The sequence below is a fragment of the Falco peregrinus genome, chromosome 8 (genome assembly GCF_023634155.1).
Source record: "Falco peregrinus isolate bFalPer1 chromosome 8, bFalPer1.pri, whole genome shotgun sequence".
Classification (NCBI taxonomy): Eukaryota; Metazoa; Chordata; class Aves; order Falconiformes; family Falconidae; genus Falco; species Falco peregrinus.
This window is the reverse complement of record NC_073728.1, coordinates 26,511,463-26,527,484: the sequence shown is the minus strand read 5'-3', so window position 1 is coordinate 26,527,484 and position 16,022 is coordinate 26,511,463. Positions and strand designations below refer to the sequence as shown.

Sequence of the window (16,022 nt, the reverse complement as noted above, 5' to 3'; positions counted from 1 at the left end):
GGGCTTGTGGTGCCAGGATGCCCCACGTGGAGCCGGGAGCACGGGAGCCACGGGCACGAACTGGCTTTTGCTTCACCAGTGTTTCCAGTGCCTGCCTGGTCCCGCCGTCATCACAGCGTTCTAATTCTTCAGGAAGGCACGTCCTGATGCCAGACCCCATTTCCCCGAGGGGTCCCTGTGGGCATGTGTTGTGGCCCACACTGGCCGCGGGGAGCACAGGTCCCCTCCCAGCCCTGTTTCCTAGGGGCTGTTCCTGCCGTATCAGGATGGCTCAGCCCTGTGCAGCTGCAAGGGCAGAGCTGTACCCGGTGTGTGCCACCACGGGCATGGCAACCTTGCCTGTGCCCCTGCACCCCCCCGGGCCAGAAAGGACGATCTCGACCCCTGAAGTCCCCACACTGCAGCTGGGAGAGATGGAAAGACCCCTAACAAGCTTAGACAGAGAATTTCCAACCTGCTCTGTCCCTGGGGCAGTGCTGACAGTGGCCATAGCATCTCCTGCCACCGAGATGGCAAGGGAGGGAGTGACTGGGACCAGCCAGACCACGGGGTCAGATGTTGGGCAGTGTGGGGTGAAGCTGCCCTGGCAGGGCCCGGACGGGCTTGCCAGGGGGAAGAGGTTGGGGCTGGAGGATGCCAGCACATGCGGGGCTTGGCCAGTGGGGCAGGAGTGGCTCCTGAGGGGATTGGGGCATCCTCAAGCTGCTGGTAAGAGCCGTTTTTCGGAGAGCACCTGGAAACAGCCCTGCTTCCCCCCCGCCCGCCCCCCGAAGTAGGAGGGGAGGAATTGCAGGGGGAGGTATATGTATTGCTTACATATATATATGTGTATATATATTTTCCCAAAATAACTGGGGAATTGCAGGGGAAAGAGGGAAAGAAAGAAAAAAGCAGGCAGCTACCGGTGCAGCCCCCCAGCACCTGCTGACCCGTATGCTGGCCTGCCCTGGCAATGGGGAACGTGTTCCTGGGGCAGGGGGGAACGGGGACGACGGGGACCACCCAGCCTTGAGCCACCAGATCCAGGGGTCTCTGCTCCGGGGCAAACCCAGCACTGGGGAGGGGCTTCATCTGCTGCAGGAGTCCCTTCCCCAGGGACTGCCAGCTGGACGGGGGGTGACAGCAGGGCTGATCCCCCTCTCCATTATCCCTGAGCCGGGAGAAGGGGGCGGGGGTTGGTTCCGTACGACCACCGTGGCACAAGGTGGTGGTGTTCTTCCCAACCAAACCTGCGGCGCAGGCGCCCCCACAGAGACCGCCAGCTCCTGTACCCCCGGTCCCAGCGGCGGCTCGCCGGGGACCCCCGCTCCTCCCCCGCGGGGCGGGTGCCGGGAGGCGGAGGTGAGAGGAGGAGGAGGAGGAGGGGGTCACCCCCCCCACCCCCCCGGCGTTGCCCTTTTAAGGGGTTCCTTGAAACCGCGCCCGGGTTCCATGTTTGCAGCCCCAGCCCGGGCGGAGGAAACTCCATGTTGTAACAAAGTTTCCTCCGCGGCGCCGCTCCCGCGCCCGCCGCCCCGCGCCGCCGCCGGCCCCCGCCCCGCCTCCCCCCCCGGGGGCCGCGCCGGGGGGGGGCCGCCCCCTTCCCCCCCCTTCCCCCCCCTCCCCGGCGCCCATGGAGCACCAGTCCATCATCGCCCAGGTTAGCAGGGAGGAGGGGAGCGCCCCGCTGCAGGAGAAAGGTAACGCGGCGGGGGTGTCCGCCCCCGCCCCCGGTGCGGGAGAGGGCGTGGGGGGGGAGGTCCCCGGGGGGGGTGTCTCAGACGTCGAGGGGGCTGGGGGCCTGCGGGTGGCTGCGCCCTGAGGGTGTGATGAGCTGCGGGCCGTCTCAGCCTGCCCCCGTGCGTCCCGCTGCCCCAGGGCTGGAGGGGGATGCGCTGGGGCACGGGGGGGCCGCGGCTGGGAGGGAACGGAGTTGTCCGCACCCGCCGGGGCGCGGGGGGCCGGGCTCCGTCCCTTCCCGAATACCGCCGGTTACCCCGGGGTGTTCGGGGCGCTGCTCGGGCCCCGGTGCTCGGCGTGTCTGCGCCGTTTCCTTCGGAGCCGGGCGGGGGTGCGCGCCGCGCCGGGGGGAAACTGAGGCAGGGAGGGGGCCGGGCACCCCGCCGCAGCCCGGCGTCCCATCTGCTGTGCTCCATCCGCTGCGCTCCGTCCGCCGGCGCAGGGGGTCTGGCGGGGAGCGCTGCCCGTCCCGCTGCCTGACGCGCGGGTGCTGCCCGCCGGCCGGGGGAGCGGGCAGGGCCGGGGGGAGCAAGCGTGGGAACGGACCCCGTCCCCAGCGGGCAGCTTCTGCCCCACGGGCTCCCTGCCGTGGGGCGCCCCACGGGGTCGCCAGGGCGCAGCGCTCCAGCCCAGCTGCTGGGGGGCGCGACCAGGGGCAGCCGCGGCTCCCGGCCCCGCTCCCAGCCCAGGGGCAGGATCCGGTGGGGAAGGGGCTGGAGCCGCCGCGCTGCCCCCGGGGCGGGCGGGAGCGGCCCCTCTGCCTCAGTTTCCCCTTGATCCGCCAATGGGGGCCGCGGGCACGGCGCCCAGGGGCGGGCGGTTCGCCCTGATTGGGCTCTCGCCTCTGGTACGCCTGAGTCGGCCAATGAGAGGGGGGCAGGCTGGGGGCGGGGAAAGGAGTGGCTGTAAGCCCCGCCTCCCCCGGCGAGGCCCCGCGCGCGGGGCCACATAACCGCGTGAGTCTGTGCCCCCTGCGGAGGGACGGCGGGGCCGCCCGGGACACCGGCACCGCGACGGCCATAGCCCCTCCCCTGGGGCAGAGCTCCGCTCTGTTACTGTAGGGTCTACAGCCGCGCGGGGGGCCCCACGGGGGTCACCCGTGGTGGGGGACGCGCCCCAGCAAGGGGCTGTGGGTGGTCTCCAAACGCGCGTGTCCGCGGTGCTGCCCGGCGCCGGCGCTTGGCGGGGCAGGAAGGGCGGCCGGAAGAGTGCTGGGGGCCGATAAGGGCACGGGGGGCTCCGGGGCCCCCCCTCCACCACTCTGGTCCAGCATCAGCACCCCGAACCCGGCTGAGCCACCCCTTCCTCGGCGGGCTGGGGGCGGCCCCGGGGGTGCCCCTGCCCCCTTACCCCCCTTCCCCCCCCCGCCACAACCCCCCCGCAGGTACCCAGGCCCCGGCCAAGAAGCCACGGAGCCGCAGCATCCTCCAGTCCCTCTTCTGTTGCCTGTGCCGCGATGAGGGGGAGCCCTGCGCCAGCACCACCAGTGCCCCGCTCCTGGTGGAGGAGAACGGGGCCCTGCCCAAGGTACCCCCCAGCCCCCTGCCTGGCACTGGAGGGTGGGGGCAGCACTTGGAGGGCAGGGCAGCCCATCCCCAGAGCTCCTCTTGTGCCAGTATAGTGGGGTTAAATGGGCTCCCCCCTGCCATGCCCCTGCTCTGGGTGGGCAGGGGGGGAGGGAGTGCCCCTTGCCACCCCGCTGATCCCTGGGTTTGCCCATCCTGCCCCGCCGCAGGCTGCCGTCAAACACCTCCTGCCCGAGATCAAGCCGCAGGACGCCAGCAAGCTGTGTGTGGTCATCGACCTGGACGAGACGCTGGTGCACAGCTCCTTCAAGGTGGGGGATACCCCGGCCAACCCCCTATCCCTACTGCCCCATGCCCCCCACGCTGCCCTGCTCCCCCCCCTCATCCCTCCAGGCGATGCCCAGCACCCAGGCACCCGTGGCCAGCACCTGGCACAGCCCTGCGGGGTGGGATGAAGTGTCCCTGCGAGGGGGCTGCGGGGCTGGCAGGAGGTGCATACTGGGCAGAGGGCAGGCAGCGTGTGGGCAGGGGGCGCCTGCCTGGCGCTGACCCTGCTGTGCCCTCCCCAGCCGGTGAACAATGCCGACTTCATCATTCCTGTTGAAATCGACGGCATCATGCACCAGGTAACAGCGTGGGGCTATGCCCATTGGGCAGAGGCCACAACCCTCTCTGCCCCCCCCGCCCCCCCCCCCCCGGGACCCGGAGCCATCCCAGTGCTCTGCACCAAGGGGCAGTCAGGGGCATCAGGGTGCCAGGGCTGGCACCCTGGGGGGCAGAGGTGGGTGCCCCTCTTCCCAGCAGGGTGGGGAGGTGAGGGGGCGGTCCTGGCACGGTGCCCTCCTGCAGTGGCTGGCCCCGGGTTCAAGTAATCCAGGATAGGCTGTGGTCTGGGCAGTCAGCCTGTTCTCGGTTACTTGGCTCTGGAGCCGGCCAGATGCTTCGCCCTGGACGTGCCAGCAGGGCCGTGGTATCCCCCAGCCCACATGGGGCAGCCCCCACGGCATGGGGCACAGGCAGCTCTCTGCTCCCCTGCCCCAGCAGGGAGCTGTGGGCTGGGCTTGGGGACACGGGTGTCCCCTGGGGTGGGCGTGTGGGTGCTGAGTGGGGTTACTGGTGCCCGCGGCACGCTGCCCTCTGCCCCGTGCCCACAGGTGTATGTGCTCAAGCGGCCGCATGTGGATGAATTCCTGCAGCGCATGGGTGAGCTTTTCGAGTGCGTGCTCTTCACTGCCAGCCTGGCCAAGGTGGGTGCCCCCACCGCCCCCCGCCATCGCCCTCCCCTTCCCAGCCACCCCTCGGGTGGCACGACTCCCCCTCCCTCCCCACTTGTGGGCATACCTGGCCCCTTGTCCCCTGCCTACCTGCAGGCAGCGCCAGCATCAGGCAGCACTGCCTGCCTGCGCCTCCAGGGTGCTGGTCAAGGAGAGGCATGGGGCGAGCTGGGTGCCATGGTCACCATGGAGTGGGCACAGTAGCACAGCGTGGTGACCCCTCTTTTGTGCCTGCAGTATGCAGACCCTGTGGCTGACCTGCTGGATAAATGGGGAGCTTTCCGGGCACGGCTTTTCCGGGAATCCTGCGTCTTCCATCGCGGCAACTACGTGAAGGACCTGAGCCGCCTGGGCCGCGACCTGCGCCGCATCATCATCGTGGACAACTCTCCTGCATCCTACATCTTCCACCCCGATAACGCCGTACGTACCCCGGGGGTGAGGCTGCAGGGGGAGCACAGTGGGGAGGTGGCGGGGGGCCCACCCTCAGCTGCTGCCCGCTGCGCTGCCTGCAGGTGCCGGTGGCCTCCTGGTTCGATAACATGGCAGACACGGAGCTGCTGGACCTGCTGCCCTTCTTCGAGAGGCTCAGCAAGGTGGAGGACGTGTACGCAGTGCTCAAGAAGCAGCGGACTAACAGCTAGTGGCCCCCCACCCCGCCGGTTGCTGCCGAGGGGCACCGCTGTGGCAGCCGGGTGCCTTATTTGGGGGGGGGGAGTATGTCCCAGTGTGCCCCTCATCATCCTCCCCAGCCCTGGTGGGTGCGGGTGCCCTCCCTGCCTGCTGGTGGTGGGAGATGTGGGTGCCCCCTCTGGGGGACCTGGGTGTCCCCCTCCCTGTGGAGGAGGGGTGGCCATGGGTGACCCGCTACCTTGCTGTGCTGAGGACCTGTTGGGGGGGTCCTGTCCTCCCCCACTGCCCCGTCCCCACCGTCCCCACCCCAACCTGCATCCCCCCTCCCCGAAACAGTTCTCAGGTCCTTTTCCCCTCCATGTCCCCCCAAGTGGGGAGGGGGGGTCAGCAGCTGCTGCTTTCCACTGCCTTTGGGGGGAGTCTAGATCCCTCGCATCCAGGCTCTGCCTGCTGCAGGGGCTGACGGCCCTTGGCCCCTATTGCAGGGAGTGCGGGACTGGTTAAGCCCTTGCCACCCCCCAGAAATGGGGGAGTTTTATTGGTCTTGGTGCACAGGGGTGCCGCCGTACCCTTAACTCTGCCTTGGGTGCAGCTCATCACCTCGGGGGGGTGGGGGTGGGGGACATGCGCCTACCCCCTGCCTTGTGCCTTCTATCCCCTGCCTTGGGGGTGTGTTTTGGGGGGCAGCCTGGCCTCAGGGCTGAGCCCCTGGCCACGAATGCCCCCCACGTGCCTTGGGACACTGTGTCTCCGTGCCCCCCCAATTCCTGCAAGGGGTGTGCCTGGTGGGGGGGGGCATTCTTAATGCACTCCCTCCAACCTCGGTTTCTTCCCATGGGGGGAATCTGGTGGCTTCCCCCACCTCCAGCTATACTGTGCCAGTGGGAGCCACTCCAGTCACCGACGGGGGGGTTACCTCCCTTGTGTGCGGGGGGTGGGGGGGGTGGTGGTCATGCGCCCCGTCCCCATCCATCTGCAGCTTCATCAAAGGCTGCAGCTCCTAGGGGGAGGAATCCCCGTACCAGCCTTAGTGTAGCCCAGCCCCCCAGCTGGGGCAGGGTTCGGGGGAACTCTGGGGTTCCCCCCCCTGCAGCATGGGGTTACCCTGACCCCTGTGGGGTTGGGCTTGTGCCAGGATGTCCCCCAGCCTTGAGGCACTGGGGGCTCTCAGGGAGGGTTGGGGGGCAGGGGGCGGGAGCTGAGCTCAGCCAGGCCTTTTTTAGCGTTTCAGCATGGACAATGTCTCAGATCTCTTCAGGGGGAAAAGCAACGGTTTCCCAAAAAATCATGGATGCCTTCTTACCGCTGTGCCAGGGAAGGGGAGGGGGCAGTATTTGGGGGGCGGGATGCGAGGGGTTTTAGCTCTCCAGTGCGGTCTAGCCAGCTCCTGCTGGCACTGCCCTTATCCCAACACTGGGTGCCGGGGCAGGCAGGGGTCCCCCCAGGCCTGTCTGCACTCCGGTGGGGAGGCGGGGTGAGTGGTGCTGTGGTACACGCACCCCCTTGGACCCCTGCCTGCCCCGGGCCTGATCCTGCCCCTCCGGGAGGGTTGAACTCAGCACTTTATATTAGACAAGTCAAACGGCACCAGCAAAGCCTGCTGCCCAGCAAGCACCCATGGGTGCTGCAGCACCCGAGGAGTGCAGCCCCCGTGCTGGGCACCCTTGGGGGGGTCCGGGGAGGGGGGGAGGTGGCACTGGGGGGGTTGGGGAGGGCTGGGGGACCAGATCGAAGTGCCTTCATGTGATTAAAGCTGTCAAACCATCTTGGAAAGGGGAGTCCTGTGAGTGTGTGCACGTGTGGGTGTGGGCACATGCCACCTGTGTGTCACTAGTGCGTGTGCACAGCGGGGAGGCAGAGAGCCCCCGGGATCCCTTAAATTCCCCCTGGGAAGGGGGTTGCTGCAGGTCAGTGCTGTGGGAGCACCCTTGGGCTGCAGGGTCAGGGGAGTCACCCCTTGTCTGGTGCCAAGGGGGCACCCTCATGCTCCAGGGCAACCCCCCCTCCCCCAGCTGTCCTGGCACCCCCTTCCCCCTCCTCCTGGCAAAAGGACCCTGATGCCATGGGGATGGGTATCCTGCCCCATAACAAGGGGGGGGTGAATTTACTGTGGTAATTTACTATCAGATTTACCAAATTTACCCAGCTTTGGGGCTTGGGGCGGGGCTGGGGGCACGAGTCACAAGTGCTCCCTTCCTTGGTTTGCTCTGAATAAGGTGTCAGACACACCCCCCACCCACACCCCAGGCAGCCTGCTGCCAACGTGTAGGCAGTGGGGTGCTGCCCCCACCCCCTCCCCGTGCCCTCATTGGCCCTGTGCCTCTCCTCATTAGCAAAGTCTCTGTCCTTCCCGATGGTTGCACTAATTATTGAGTTCATTAGTGGCCCAGGCTGTTCAGCTGGGGGGCCCTGGGAGGGGGCGAGCCCTCTGGGCTGGCGTGGGGTCCCTCACCCCCGTGCGGCACTGGCAGTCTCAGCCCTGGAACGTGACCACCGAGCGGAGAGCAGCCCCCCAAAACGCAGCCCTGCACCCCTGCTGGCGGCTCTGCACCCAGGTAAGGGTCCCGTGGGGGACAGTGGCATGGGGTGCAGGGGGTTGGAGCTGGGTGCTGTGCTAGGAGCGTTTGAGGGTTTTGAGGGCCAGGGGAGCAGAGGGCGGCAGCAGAGCCCATCCCTGTGGCATCAGGGAACCCTCCTTGTTTGTGGCCAGTACCCTCTTGGTCTGGTTGAGCCCGATGCCATCACTTTGGGGATCCTTGGCAGGTGAGCAGTCAGGACTTGTGGCTCACTGTAGCCCAGGCCTGGTGCCAGGGTAACAGCTGGGGTGTGGGATGCCGGTGGCACTTGTGGCAGGGGCTGCTGGCCCAGCAGGGCAGCCGAGATAAGGCTGCAGCAAGCCTGCAGGGCTGGGGGAGAGATAGGAGCAGGATGGAGAGCCCGGGGGGCTGCCTGCTGTAGTGAACACCAGCCCTCCCTGCCCAGCTTTATGTATCCCCAAAACCACTTCAGGGCTGGGAGCCACTGGGCAGGACTCCAGTCCTTTCTCCTCTTTGCCAGCACCAGCCGCATCATCAGGTACTACCCCTTGGGGCTGGGGGCTGGAAGCACGGGACAAGGCATAGGGTTTAGTTGTGCCACCACTGTGTGCCCTGCCCCCCACCCCCAAACCCCAGCCCCATGCCCCATCCCTGTGCCCCTTTCCCATCCTTAAGGCTGGAGCTGCAGAGATGCCCAGCACAGGGAGGCAAAGCCCATCGGGGAGTGGGCAGTCATCTGGCCTGCAGCTGGGGCGGTGGCACAGCATGGGGACAGTACCATGGGCAGGGAAACGATGTACCAGGTAGGGGACGTGAGGACACGTGAGGTGGGAAGGGGATGTGCTGGGAAGGTGGTGCTGCATTGCTGGTGGCACCAAAAACCCAGTTGCCACGGGACAGAGGGCACGGAGGGCAGCAGTGTAGACTGGCCCTGTGGCATCAGCCTGTTGCTGTCACTTTGGGGAACCTTTTGGCAGGGGGGAGATGCCAAAAAAACCCATTGCCACAGGCTTAGTGCTCCATGGCTGGGAGGGTTTGGGGGTTTTGGAGAGTGGAGGGCAGTGGCAGAGCCCATCCCTGTGGCATCAGGGCACCTCTGTGGCTGACACCCCCTTGGCCTGGTTCAGCCCATTGCTATCACTTCGGGGAATCTTTTGGTGGGGGGCAGGCATCAAAACCCCCATCACGGTGCCAAGGGCCAAGAGGGGACCAGGCATGGGAAGGGCACAGGTACCACCATGGGCACAACAAGCCTGTGTGCAGGGTGCCTGGGGTTGCCTGTGCTGCCATAGTACCTTGGGGGGGAGGGGGGGCAATTACCCCATGAGTAATGGGGCTCCTCAGGTACTGTGAAGCCTTGGAGGGCCGTGGGGACCTTGGCTCTGGGCTGTTCCTGCCCTTATATGGTGAACGTAGGCTGGGACAGGAGGGGACAAAGGTCTCCTGGGTGCTGGCACCTGAGCACTTTGCCTAGGTACGCTCACCTGTGCCCAGCTCTGCAGGGAAGGTGAGAGGCTGGGGTGGGGGGCTGGAAGGTGGGCATGGTGGGGGGGCAGCACATCCCACAGCCACCCCTGCTCCTGGCACGGGGGTGGCCTGAGGATGGGGCCTGGGGACCCATCGTGCCCCACCTTGGGGCTGCACTTGGGGGGACATCACACCCTGGATCTGAGGGCAGGATGTGGGTGCTTTCAGGAGAGCACGGTGGGACCAGGCAGAGGTTTGTGGGGCTGGGGCAGCAAAGGCCTCTCCGTTGGGCACTGCTGGCTCTCCCTGCCAGCCCCCTGCCGGGGCACACGGGGGCGGGGGGGGCTTCGCCCAACGCCGGCTGCCTGACCTTCCTGCCTGCCTGCTGGGAAGCACTGCCAGCCTGGCAGGGATGGCTGTGGGCAGCCTCGGCAGCACTGGGGCTGAGCCCTGGCACGCTCAGCACCTCTGCGGGGCTGGGCTGTGCCCTGCCGGGGGCACATGGATCCAGTGGTGGATTCAGGAGCGGGGGAGGCTGAAGCAAGGAGTGGGTGCTTACACACATGTGTATGTGTATGTGCATGCATGTGAATGAACGTGCGAGGCCATGTCATGCCGTGCCATCTCGTGCCAAGCCGTGCCAGGAGCAGGCTGAGCAAGGCGGGTTCCTGCTGGTCCTGGGGAGGAGCAGGCTGCTGCACAGCTGTGTCACCCAGCTGTGGCTGCTGTGCTGGGGATGCCTTGCACAGCCCAGCCCCGTACCGGGGCACTGGGGCACGCAGGGGACCCAGCTCCTGCCTGCTGCAGAGCCTAGTACAGAGCTGTGACAGCCCCCAGCAGCTGCAGTGCCAGTCAGGCTAAGGGGGACAGTAGTCCCGCTTGTGTGCCCCCAGCCCTGGCACCAGAGTGCCAGGGGGTCCCCTCACCCTTGCAGCTCCAGGTAGGGGGTTTATGGCCTGGCTTGCTGCAGACTGGGCAAGGCAGCAGATGGCACGGCAGGTTGGCTCTGTCCCAGCTCTTAATGACACCACCTGCCATTAACAAGGGCGTTGCCAATGCCCCAGCAGGTCCCCTTGCCTGCCTGCAGCACTCATCACCATGGTGGAGCTCAGCACCAAAGTCAGCAGGACACTCAACAAGACCACGCCGGGCCTCCAGATATGGCGAATCGAGGTGGGGACACGGGCGCAGTCTGGGCACCCATCACCCAGGCACCCATCACTGGGCTGTTTGGTGGGGCTGCGGGAGGGGAGATCCTCCTTGGTGTCCTCAGTGCCTAGGTTTGGGGGTATCAGTGCAGCATCCTGGGTTAAACCCACCCAGGTTTTGGGGACGGGGTCAGTGGGGCTGTGTGGGGCTGGGGTGGGGGGTCTCCACCAGGGCTGACATTTTTGTTCCTTCTGCAGAGCATGGAGATGGTGCCAGTGCCCACCAAAAGCTACGGCAACTTCTACGAGGGAGATTGCTACATCCTGCTGTCGGTAGGGCAGCCTGCGGTCCCACGGGGGACTGGGGACAGGCTCTGTCCTGGGATGGGGCTAGGGGGCAGGGAGGGGTGTCCCTGGTCAGAGTGGCCTGCGGGCATGGCGGGTCTTCTAAGTGGGGGCTGGTGTCCTGCAGACACGCAAGACTGGGAGCAGCTTCAGCTACAACATCCACTACTGGCTGGGGGAGAAGTCAAGCCAGGATGAGCAGGGGGCGGCCACCATCTACACCACCCAGATGGATGACCACCTGGGCATGGTGGCTGTGCAGCACCGTGAGGTCCAGGGCTACGAGAGCGAGACCTTCCGTGCCTACTTCAAGCAGGGACTCATGTATGTCAGTCACCCCTGGGCACCTGCTGCCACAGTGGGTTATGGTGAGGGGGGGGTCCTCTGCATGCCCCCCATGGGGCTGTGTCCCAGTGGGGTGGGGGGTGGCAGGAGGAGGATCTGGAGCTGGTCTCACTCCATCCATCACCCACGTGGGTGGGTGGGTGTTCCTGAACTGTCCACAGAGGTGGGAAGGGGGACCCCACTGGAGCGAGAAGGGGGGGCCCAGGGCTGACACTGTGTTCATTGCCCCCAGCTATAAGAAGGGTGGGGTGGCCTCAGGCATGAAGCATGTGGAGACGAACACCTACAAAGTTCAGCGCTTGCTGCACGTGAAGGGCAAGAAGAATGTGGTGGCAGGAGAGGTAGGTTATGGGATGTGGTGGGGTCCCCAGCCACCAACCTGTGCAGAGGTGCTGTTTGTGGTAAGGATCAGGCCAGAGCACACAGCCCCCTGCCACCCCCTCTCCCCGAGCCCACTGCCCTCAAGCAGGGGATAGAATGGGTGTGGGGCCATGTGGCCTTGCCTCAGGAGCAAACTTACCTCCAAAAGCCTCTCTTGGGGCAGGGAGGAGGAACACTGGCTGGGAGCATCAGCACTGAGCTAGGGCAGGTGGGGGCTGCAGAGCCAGGGGAACCCAGGTATCCTGCTGCTTGACACACACCCCTCTCCCCACAATCCCCCCCCCCCAGGTGGAGGTGAGTTGGAAAAGCTTCAACCGAGGGGATGTGTTCCTTCTGGACCTGGGCCAGCTCATCATCCAGTGGAATGGCCCTGAGAGTAACCGAAATGAGAGGTTGAAGGTATGGCCAGGGAGTCCCAGGGTCTCCCCCTGGAGGAAGGGGGTGATCGCCACCCCCTTCCCAATCCAAGCTGACCCTTTCTCCCCTGGATGCAGGCAATGACCCTGGCCAAGGACATCCGGGACCGGGAGCGTGGGGGCCGTGCCAAGGTGGGTGTAGTGGATGGTGAGGACGAGGGCGCCTCGCCGAAGCTCATGCAGGTACTCACACACGTGCTGGGCGAGAAGAGGGACATCAAGGCAGCCACCCCTGATGACAAAGTGGATCAGAAGCTTAAGTCCTCCCTCAAGCTCTACCAGTGAGTTGCCAGGAATGGGTCACCCGTGGGGGCATCTCACAGGGTGCCAGAGGGACCCAGCACCCCTCTCTGCTATGTCCCACAACTCCCATATCACCATGGACAGCCACAAAGAGGGGTCAAGGGCACTGCAGGGGTGGGGACAGGTCCTTTGAATGCTGTTGGAGCAAGGGGTTGGTACCTGGTAGAGAGATGCTCATGCAAGTCTGACCTTTACATATGGTGGCAATGTTCCTGGGTGTTCCCATCACATCTGACACCCCTTTGCCCCTCCCCATGGCCGCAAGTGAGCTGCATGGCAGGGCAAGCTGCAAACCAGGTTGCCACTATGGGCAGGGAAAGAGGGTCCCTGGGTACCACCTCTGCCATGATCATGGTGGGGATGGAGAGGGGACACCCCAACCCAACCCTGCCATCCCAAGGTGAGGATGGGGACGGGGCTTTTCAGCTCTACTTCTAACTCCTTCTCCTCTCTTTTCCCCTGCCAGTGTCTCTAATGCCAGTGGGAACCTGGTTGTACAGGAGGTGGCAGTCCGACCACTGACTCAAGACATGCTCCTGCATGAGGTGTGTCACCCATGGGATGCTTGGGGGTGCCCAATTTCCTTGGCAGCTTTAACCCTTCAAAAACTGATTTGGTGGGCACCAAAAGCTCTTTTGAAGGGTTAAAGCTGCCCAAAGTCCTAATTTCTGCTGTTGTCCCTCCTCCAAGGACTGCTACATCCTTGATCAAGGAGGTCTCAAGATCTTCGTGTGGAAGGGCAAGAACGCCAACAAGGAGGAGAAGCAGCAGGCCATGAACAGGGCGCTGGTGGGTGTGCTGGCTTAGAGGTTGGTTATGGGACAGCCTGGCTGCTCCCTAGGGAGCCAGGTACCCCATGCCCATGCTCTGGGTCTGAATCCCTCCAGAGCTTCATCAAAGCCAAGAACTACCCAGACAGCACCAGTGTGGAGACAGAGAACGATGGGTCTGAGTCAACCCTCTTCAGGCAGCTCTTCCAAAAATGGACTGTCCCCAACCAAACCAGTGGCCTGGGCAAGACCCACACTGTGGGCAAAGTGGGTGAGTGTCTCCTTCTGATGCTGCAGGACTCCTCGGATTGGGATGGGGGGGCTGTGGGGACCCCCACTATCAGTGGGATGTGGCTCAGCCCTCTGCCCTCCCACACAGCCAAGGTGGAGCAGGTGAAGTTTGACGCCACCACGCTGCATGCCAAGCCCCAGATGGCCGCCCAGCAGAAAATGGTGGATGATGGATCTGGGGAGGTAGAGGTAAGGATGGCTAAGGCAGAATGTAGGACCCTCTCAGGGCACCCTCTGGGCTGTGCCAGGGGATGTCGTGGCACCCAGGGGCTGCAGGGTAGGGGGATGCACCAGCCCTGGCAGCAGCACATCCCTGTCCCCCCAGGTCTGGCGTGTGGAGAACAAGGAGCTGGTGCCTGTGGAGAAGAGATGGCTGGGCCACTTCTATGGTGGGGACTGCTACCTGGTGCTCTACACCTATTTTGTGGGGCCCAAGGTGAACCGCATCATCTACCTCTGGCAGGTGAGACCCCTTAGGTCACTGACCCGTCGCAGGGGGGAGGATGACAGGGGCACCTCCCTGGCGTGGGGGTGCTCTGCCCCTACGTGTGACCCCATGGAAATAGCACGAGGGTTCCCCCTTTCCAAGAGGGAAAAGGGGGGCCATGGTGGCCACTGACCCCCTCTCTGCCCTGCCCAGGGCCGCCAAGCCAGCACAGATGAGCTGGCTGCCTCTGCCTACCAAACTGTCATCCTGGACCAGAAGTACAACAACGAGCCTGTGCAGGTCCGTGTCACCATGGGCAAGGAGCCAGCCCACCTGATGGCCATCTTCAAGGGCAAGATGGTGGTGTATGCGGTGAGTGCGGTGCTGCTGGGGAGGGGTGGGCAGTGGGCAGGCGGGTGAGCCTGTGGCACTGGTAGTGACCTCCTGTGCTGGTCCCCCTCAGAGTGGCACCTCGCGGGCAGGCAGCACGGATCCCACACCCTCCACCCGTCTCTTCCACGTTCATGGCACCAATGAGTACAACACCAAGGCCTTTGAGGTGCCAGTCCGCGCCTCCTCCCTCAACTCCAATGATGTCTTTGTGCTCAAGACCCCCAGCTGCTGCTACCTCTGGTATGGGAAGGTGGGTACTGCCAGGCACTGAGGTGGGTGCTGCCACCCCCAAGAGAAATGTCCCCATCTCCTCTTCCTCCTCCTTGGCTGGGGCTGGTGATGCAGCTGCTGGGCTTGCTTGGCAGGGCTGCAGCGGGGATGAGCGTGAGATGGCCAAGACTGTGGCTGACATCATCTCCAAGACAGAGAAGCCAGTGATCGCAGAGGGACAGGAGCCACCTGAGTTCTGGCTGGCCCTGGGGGGCAAGTCCCAGTATGCCAACAGCAAGAGGTACCAGCCCTATGCCCAGGGGCCCCTTGTCCCACAACCCCCACTGTCAGGGGTAAGATGGGCCAAGCTCCATCCCCACCACCACTGCCATATTGCCCCCTGCCAGGCTGCAGGAGGAGAACCCCTCCGTGTCCCCCCGACTCTTTGAGTGCTCCAACAAGACAGGCACCTTCTTGGCCACGGAGATTGTAGACTTCACCCAAGATGACCTGGAGGAGGATGATGTTTATCTGCTGGACACCTGGGACCAGGTGACTTGGGAGGGCATAGGGTGGGGGACATGTTTGTTCCCACAAATGTCCTGGGGTGGTGCAGGACCTGCAGCAGCCAGAGGTGGGATGAGAGGTTGAAACCCCACGTCCCTGGCCCCATGGTGTTTTTTTCCAGCCCCCCTGCTCCAGGGATGGCTGAGGATGGACCCCAGTGCCCTTTGCTGCAGGCAGATCCTGTGTGCTCCCAACCATGTGTCGGGCACGGCCCCAGAGGGCCCTGTCTCACCCCAGTGGTAGACACAGTGACCTCATTGCAGGTTTTCTTCTGGATTGGGAAAGGTGCCAATGAGTCTGAGAAGGAGGCGGCAGCGGTGATGGTGCAGGAGTACCTGTGGAGCCACCCCAGTGGGCGTGACCTTGACACCCCCATCATTGTGGTGAAGCAGGGCCATGAGCCCCCCACCTTCACTGGCTGGTTCCTGGCCTGGGACCCTCTCAACTGGGCTGTGAGTCATGGAGGTGGCTGGAAAGACCAGGGAGGCCCTTTGCAGATGGGACCAGATGTGGATCTGGCTCCAGCCAGCATCTCCGTGGTGCAGGCAGCGGTTTGCCTGATCCCTGCCTGTGCCAAGGGGCTGAGTGCTTTTGTCCCCTTCACCAGGACAAGAAATCCTACGAGGCACTGAGAGCTGAGCTAGGGGATGACAGCAGCTTCGGGCAGCTCACCTCAGTAAGTGGCACAGGGAGAGGGGGCAGCCAGGGGCAGAGAAAGGTCCTCTGTCCCCTTGGAGGTGGTGCAAGGACACATCCTCCTGTGAGTGGACACCTGGAGCCAGCCTGCTGCCTCTGTCCCTGGGGCAGCCCCCGATGTGACCCTATCCATTGCCATCCAGGTGCTCACATCCAGGCAAGAGGTCTTCACCGCAACCACCACCCTCTTTGCTGACAAACTGGAGACCTTCCCACTGGACGTGCTGGTGAACACCTCGGCCACGGACCTCCCAAAGGGTGTGGACCCCAGCAAGAAGGAGGTGAGACAAGACCAGGGGGCTGCTGGGGCAGGGGGACCAGACTGGGAGAAGTCCCCAGCTTCAGCTCAGCCTTCTCTCTTCTCCCCCAGTGCCACCTCTCTGACCGGGACTTCCAGGATGTTTTTGGCATGAGCCGCTCTGCCTTCGGCAACCTGCCCTTGTGGAAACAGCAGCAGCTCAAGAAGGACAAAGGACTCTTCTAGTGCAGGAGCCTGGGCACAGGGACAATGTCAGCTCATTATTTTTATTAAATAAAATGGAGTTGGAGAGCAGGTCTGCTTCTTCCCCCCAGC

General features: G+C 64.6%; 2 protein-coding genes across 6 annotated transcripts; both read left to right on the top strand.

Moving 5' to 3' along the window:
- The first annotated feature begins 1,437 nt into the window (after positions 1-1,437).
- Positions 1,438-6,834, top strand: CTDSP1 (CTD small phosphatase 1). 2 transcript variants are annotated; one of them, XM_055812973.1, is made up of 7 exons: positions 1,438-1,679; positions 3,104-3,246; positions 3,455-3,556; positions 3,815-3,871; positions 4,400-4,492; positions 4,757-4,942; positions 5,035-6,834. In XM_055812973.1, the coding sequence occupies exons 1-7, from the start codon at positions 1,613-1,615 to the stop codon at positions 5,161-5,163; spliced, it is 777 nt and encodes a 258-aa protein (XP_055668948.1). In that variant the 5' UTR covers positions 1,438-1,612; the 3' UTR covers positions 5,164-6,834. The 2 variants fall into 2 exon arrangements, with proteins under 2 accessions (XP_055668948.1, XP_055668949.1); XM_055812974.1 differs by lacking the exon at positions 1,438-1,679 and adding an exon at positions 1,855-1,930.
- Positions 6,835-6,876: 42 nt separating this feature from the next.
- Positions 6,877-15,996, top strand: VIL1 (villin 1). 4 transcript variants are annotated; one of them, XM_005235024.4, is made up of 20 exons: positions 6,877-7,707; positions 10,244-10,329; positions 10,563-10,637; positions 10,777-10,973; positions 11,227-11,335; positions 11,664-11,774; positions 11,870-12,072; positions 12,561-12,639; positions 12,785-12,883; positions 12,982-13,135; positions 13,244-13,344; positions 13,481-13,618; positions 13,796-13,954; positions 14,046-14,225; positions 14,341-14,486; positions 14,593-14,737; positions 15,016-15,204; positions 15,360-15,428; positions 15,592-15,729; positions 15,819-15,996. In XM_005235024.4, the coding sequence occupies exons 1-20, from the start codon at positions 7,506-7,508 to the stop codon at positions 15,930-15,932; spliced, it is 2,694 nt and encodes an 897-aa protein (XP_005235081.2). In that variant the 5' UTR covers positions 6,877-7,505; the 3' UTR covers positions 15,933-15,996. The 4 variants fall into 4 exon arrangements, with proteins under 4 accessions (XP_005235081.2, XP_027639064.1, XP_027639063.1 ...); XM_027783263.2 differs by having other exon boundaries at positions 7,591-7,707; positions 10,221-10,329; XM_027783262.2 differs by having other exon boundaries at positions 7,593-7,707; positions 10,224-10,329.
- The last annotated feature ends 26 nt before the right edge of the window (positions 15,997-16,022 follow it).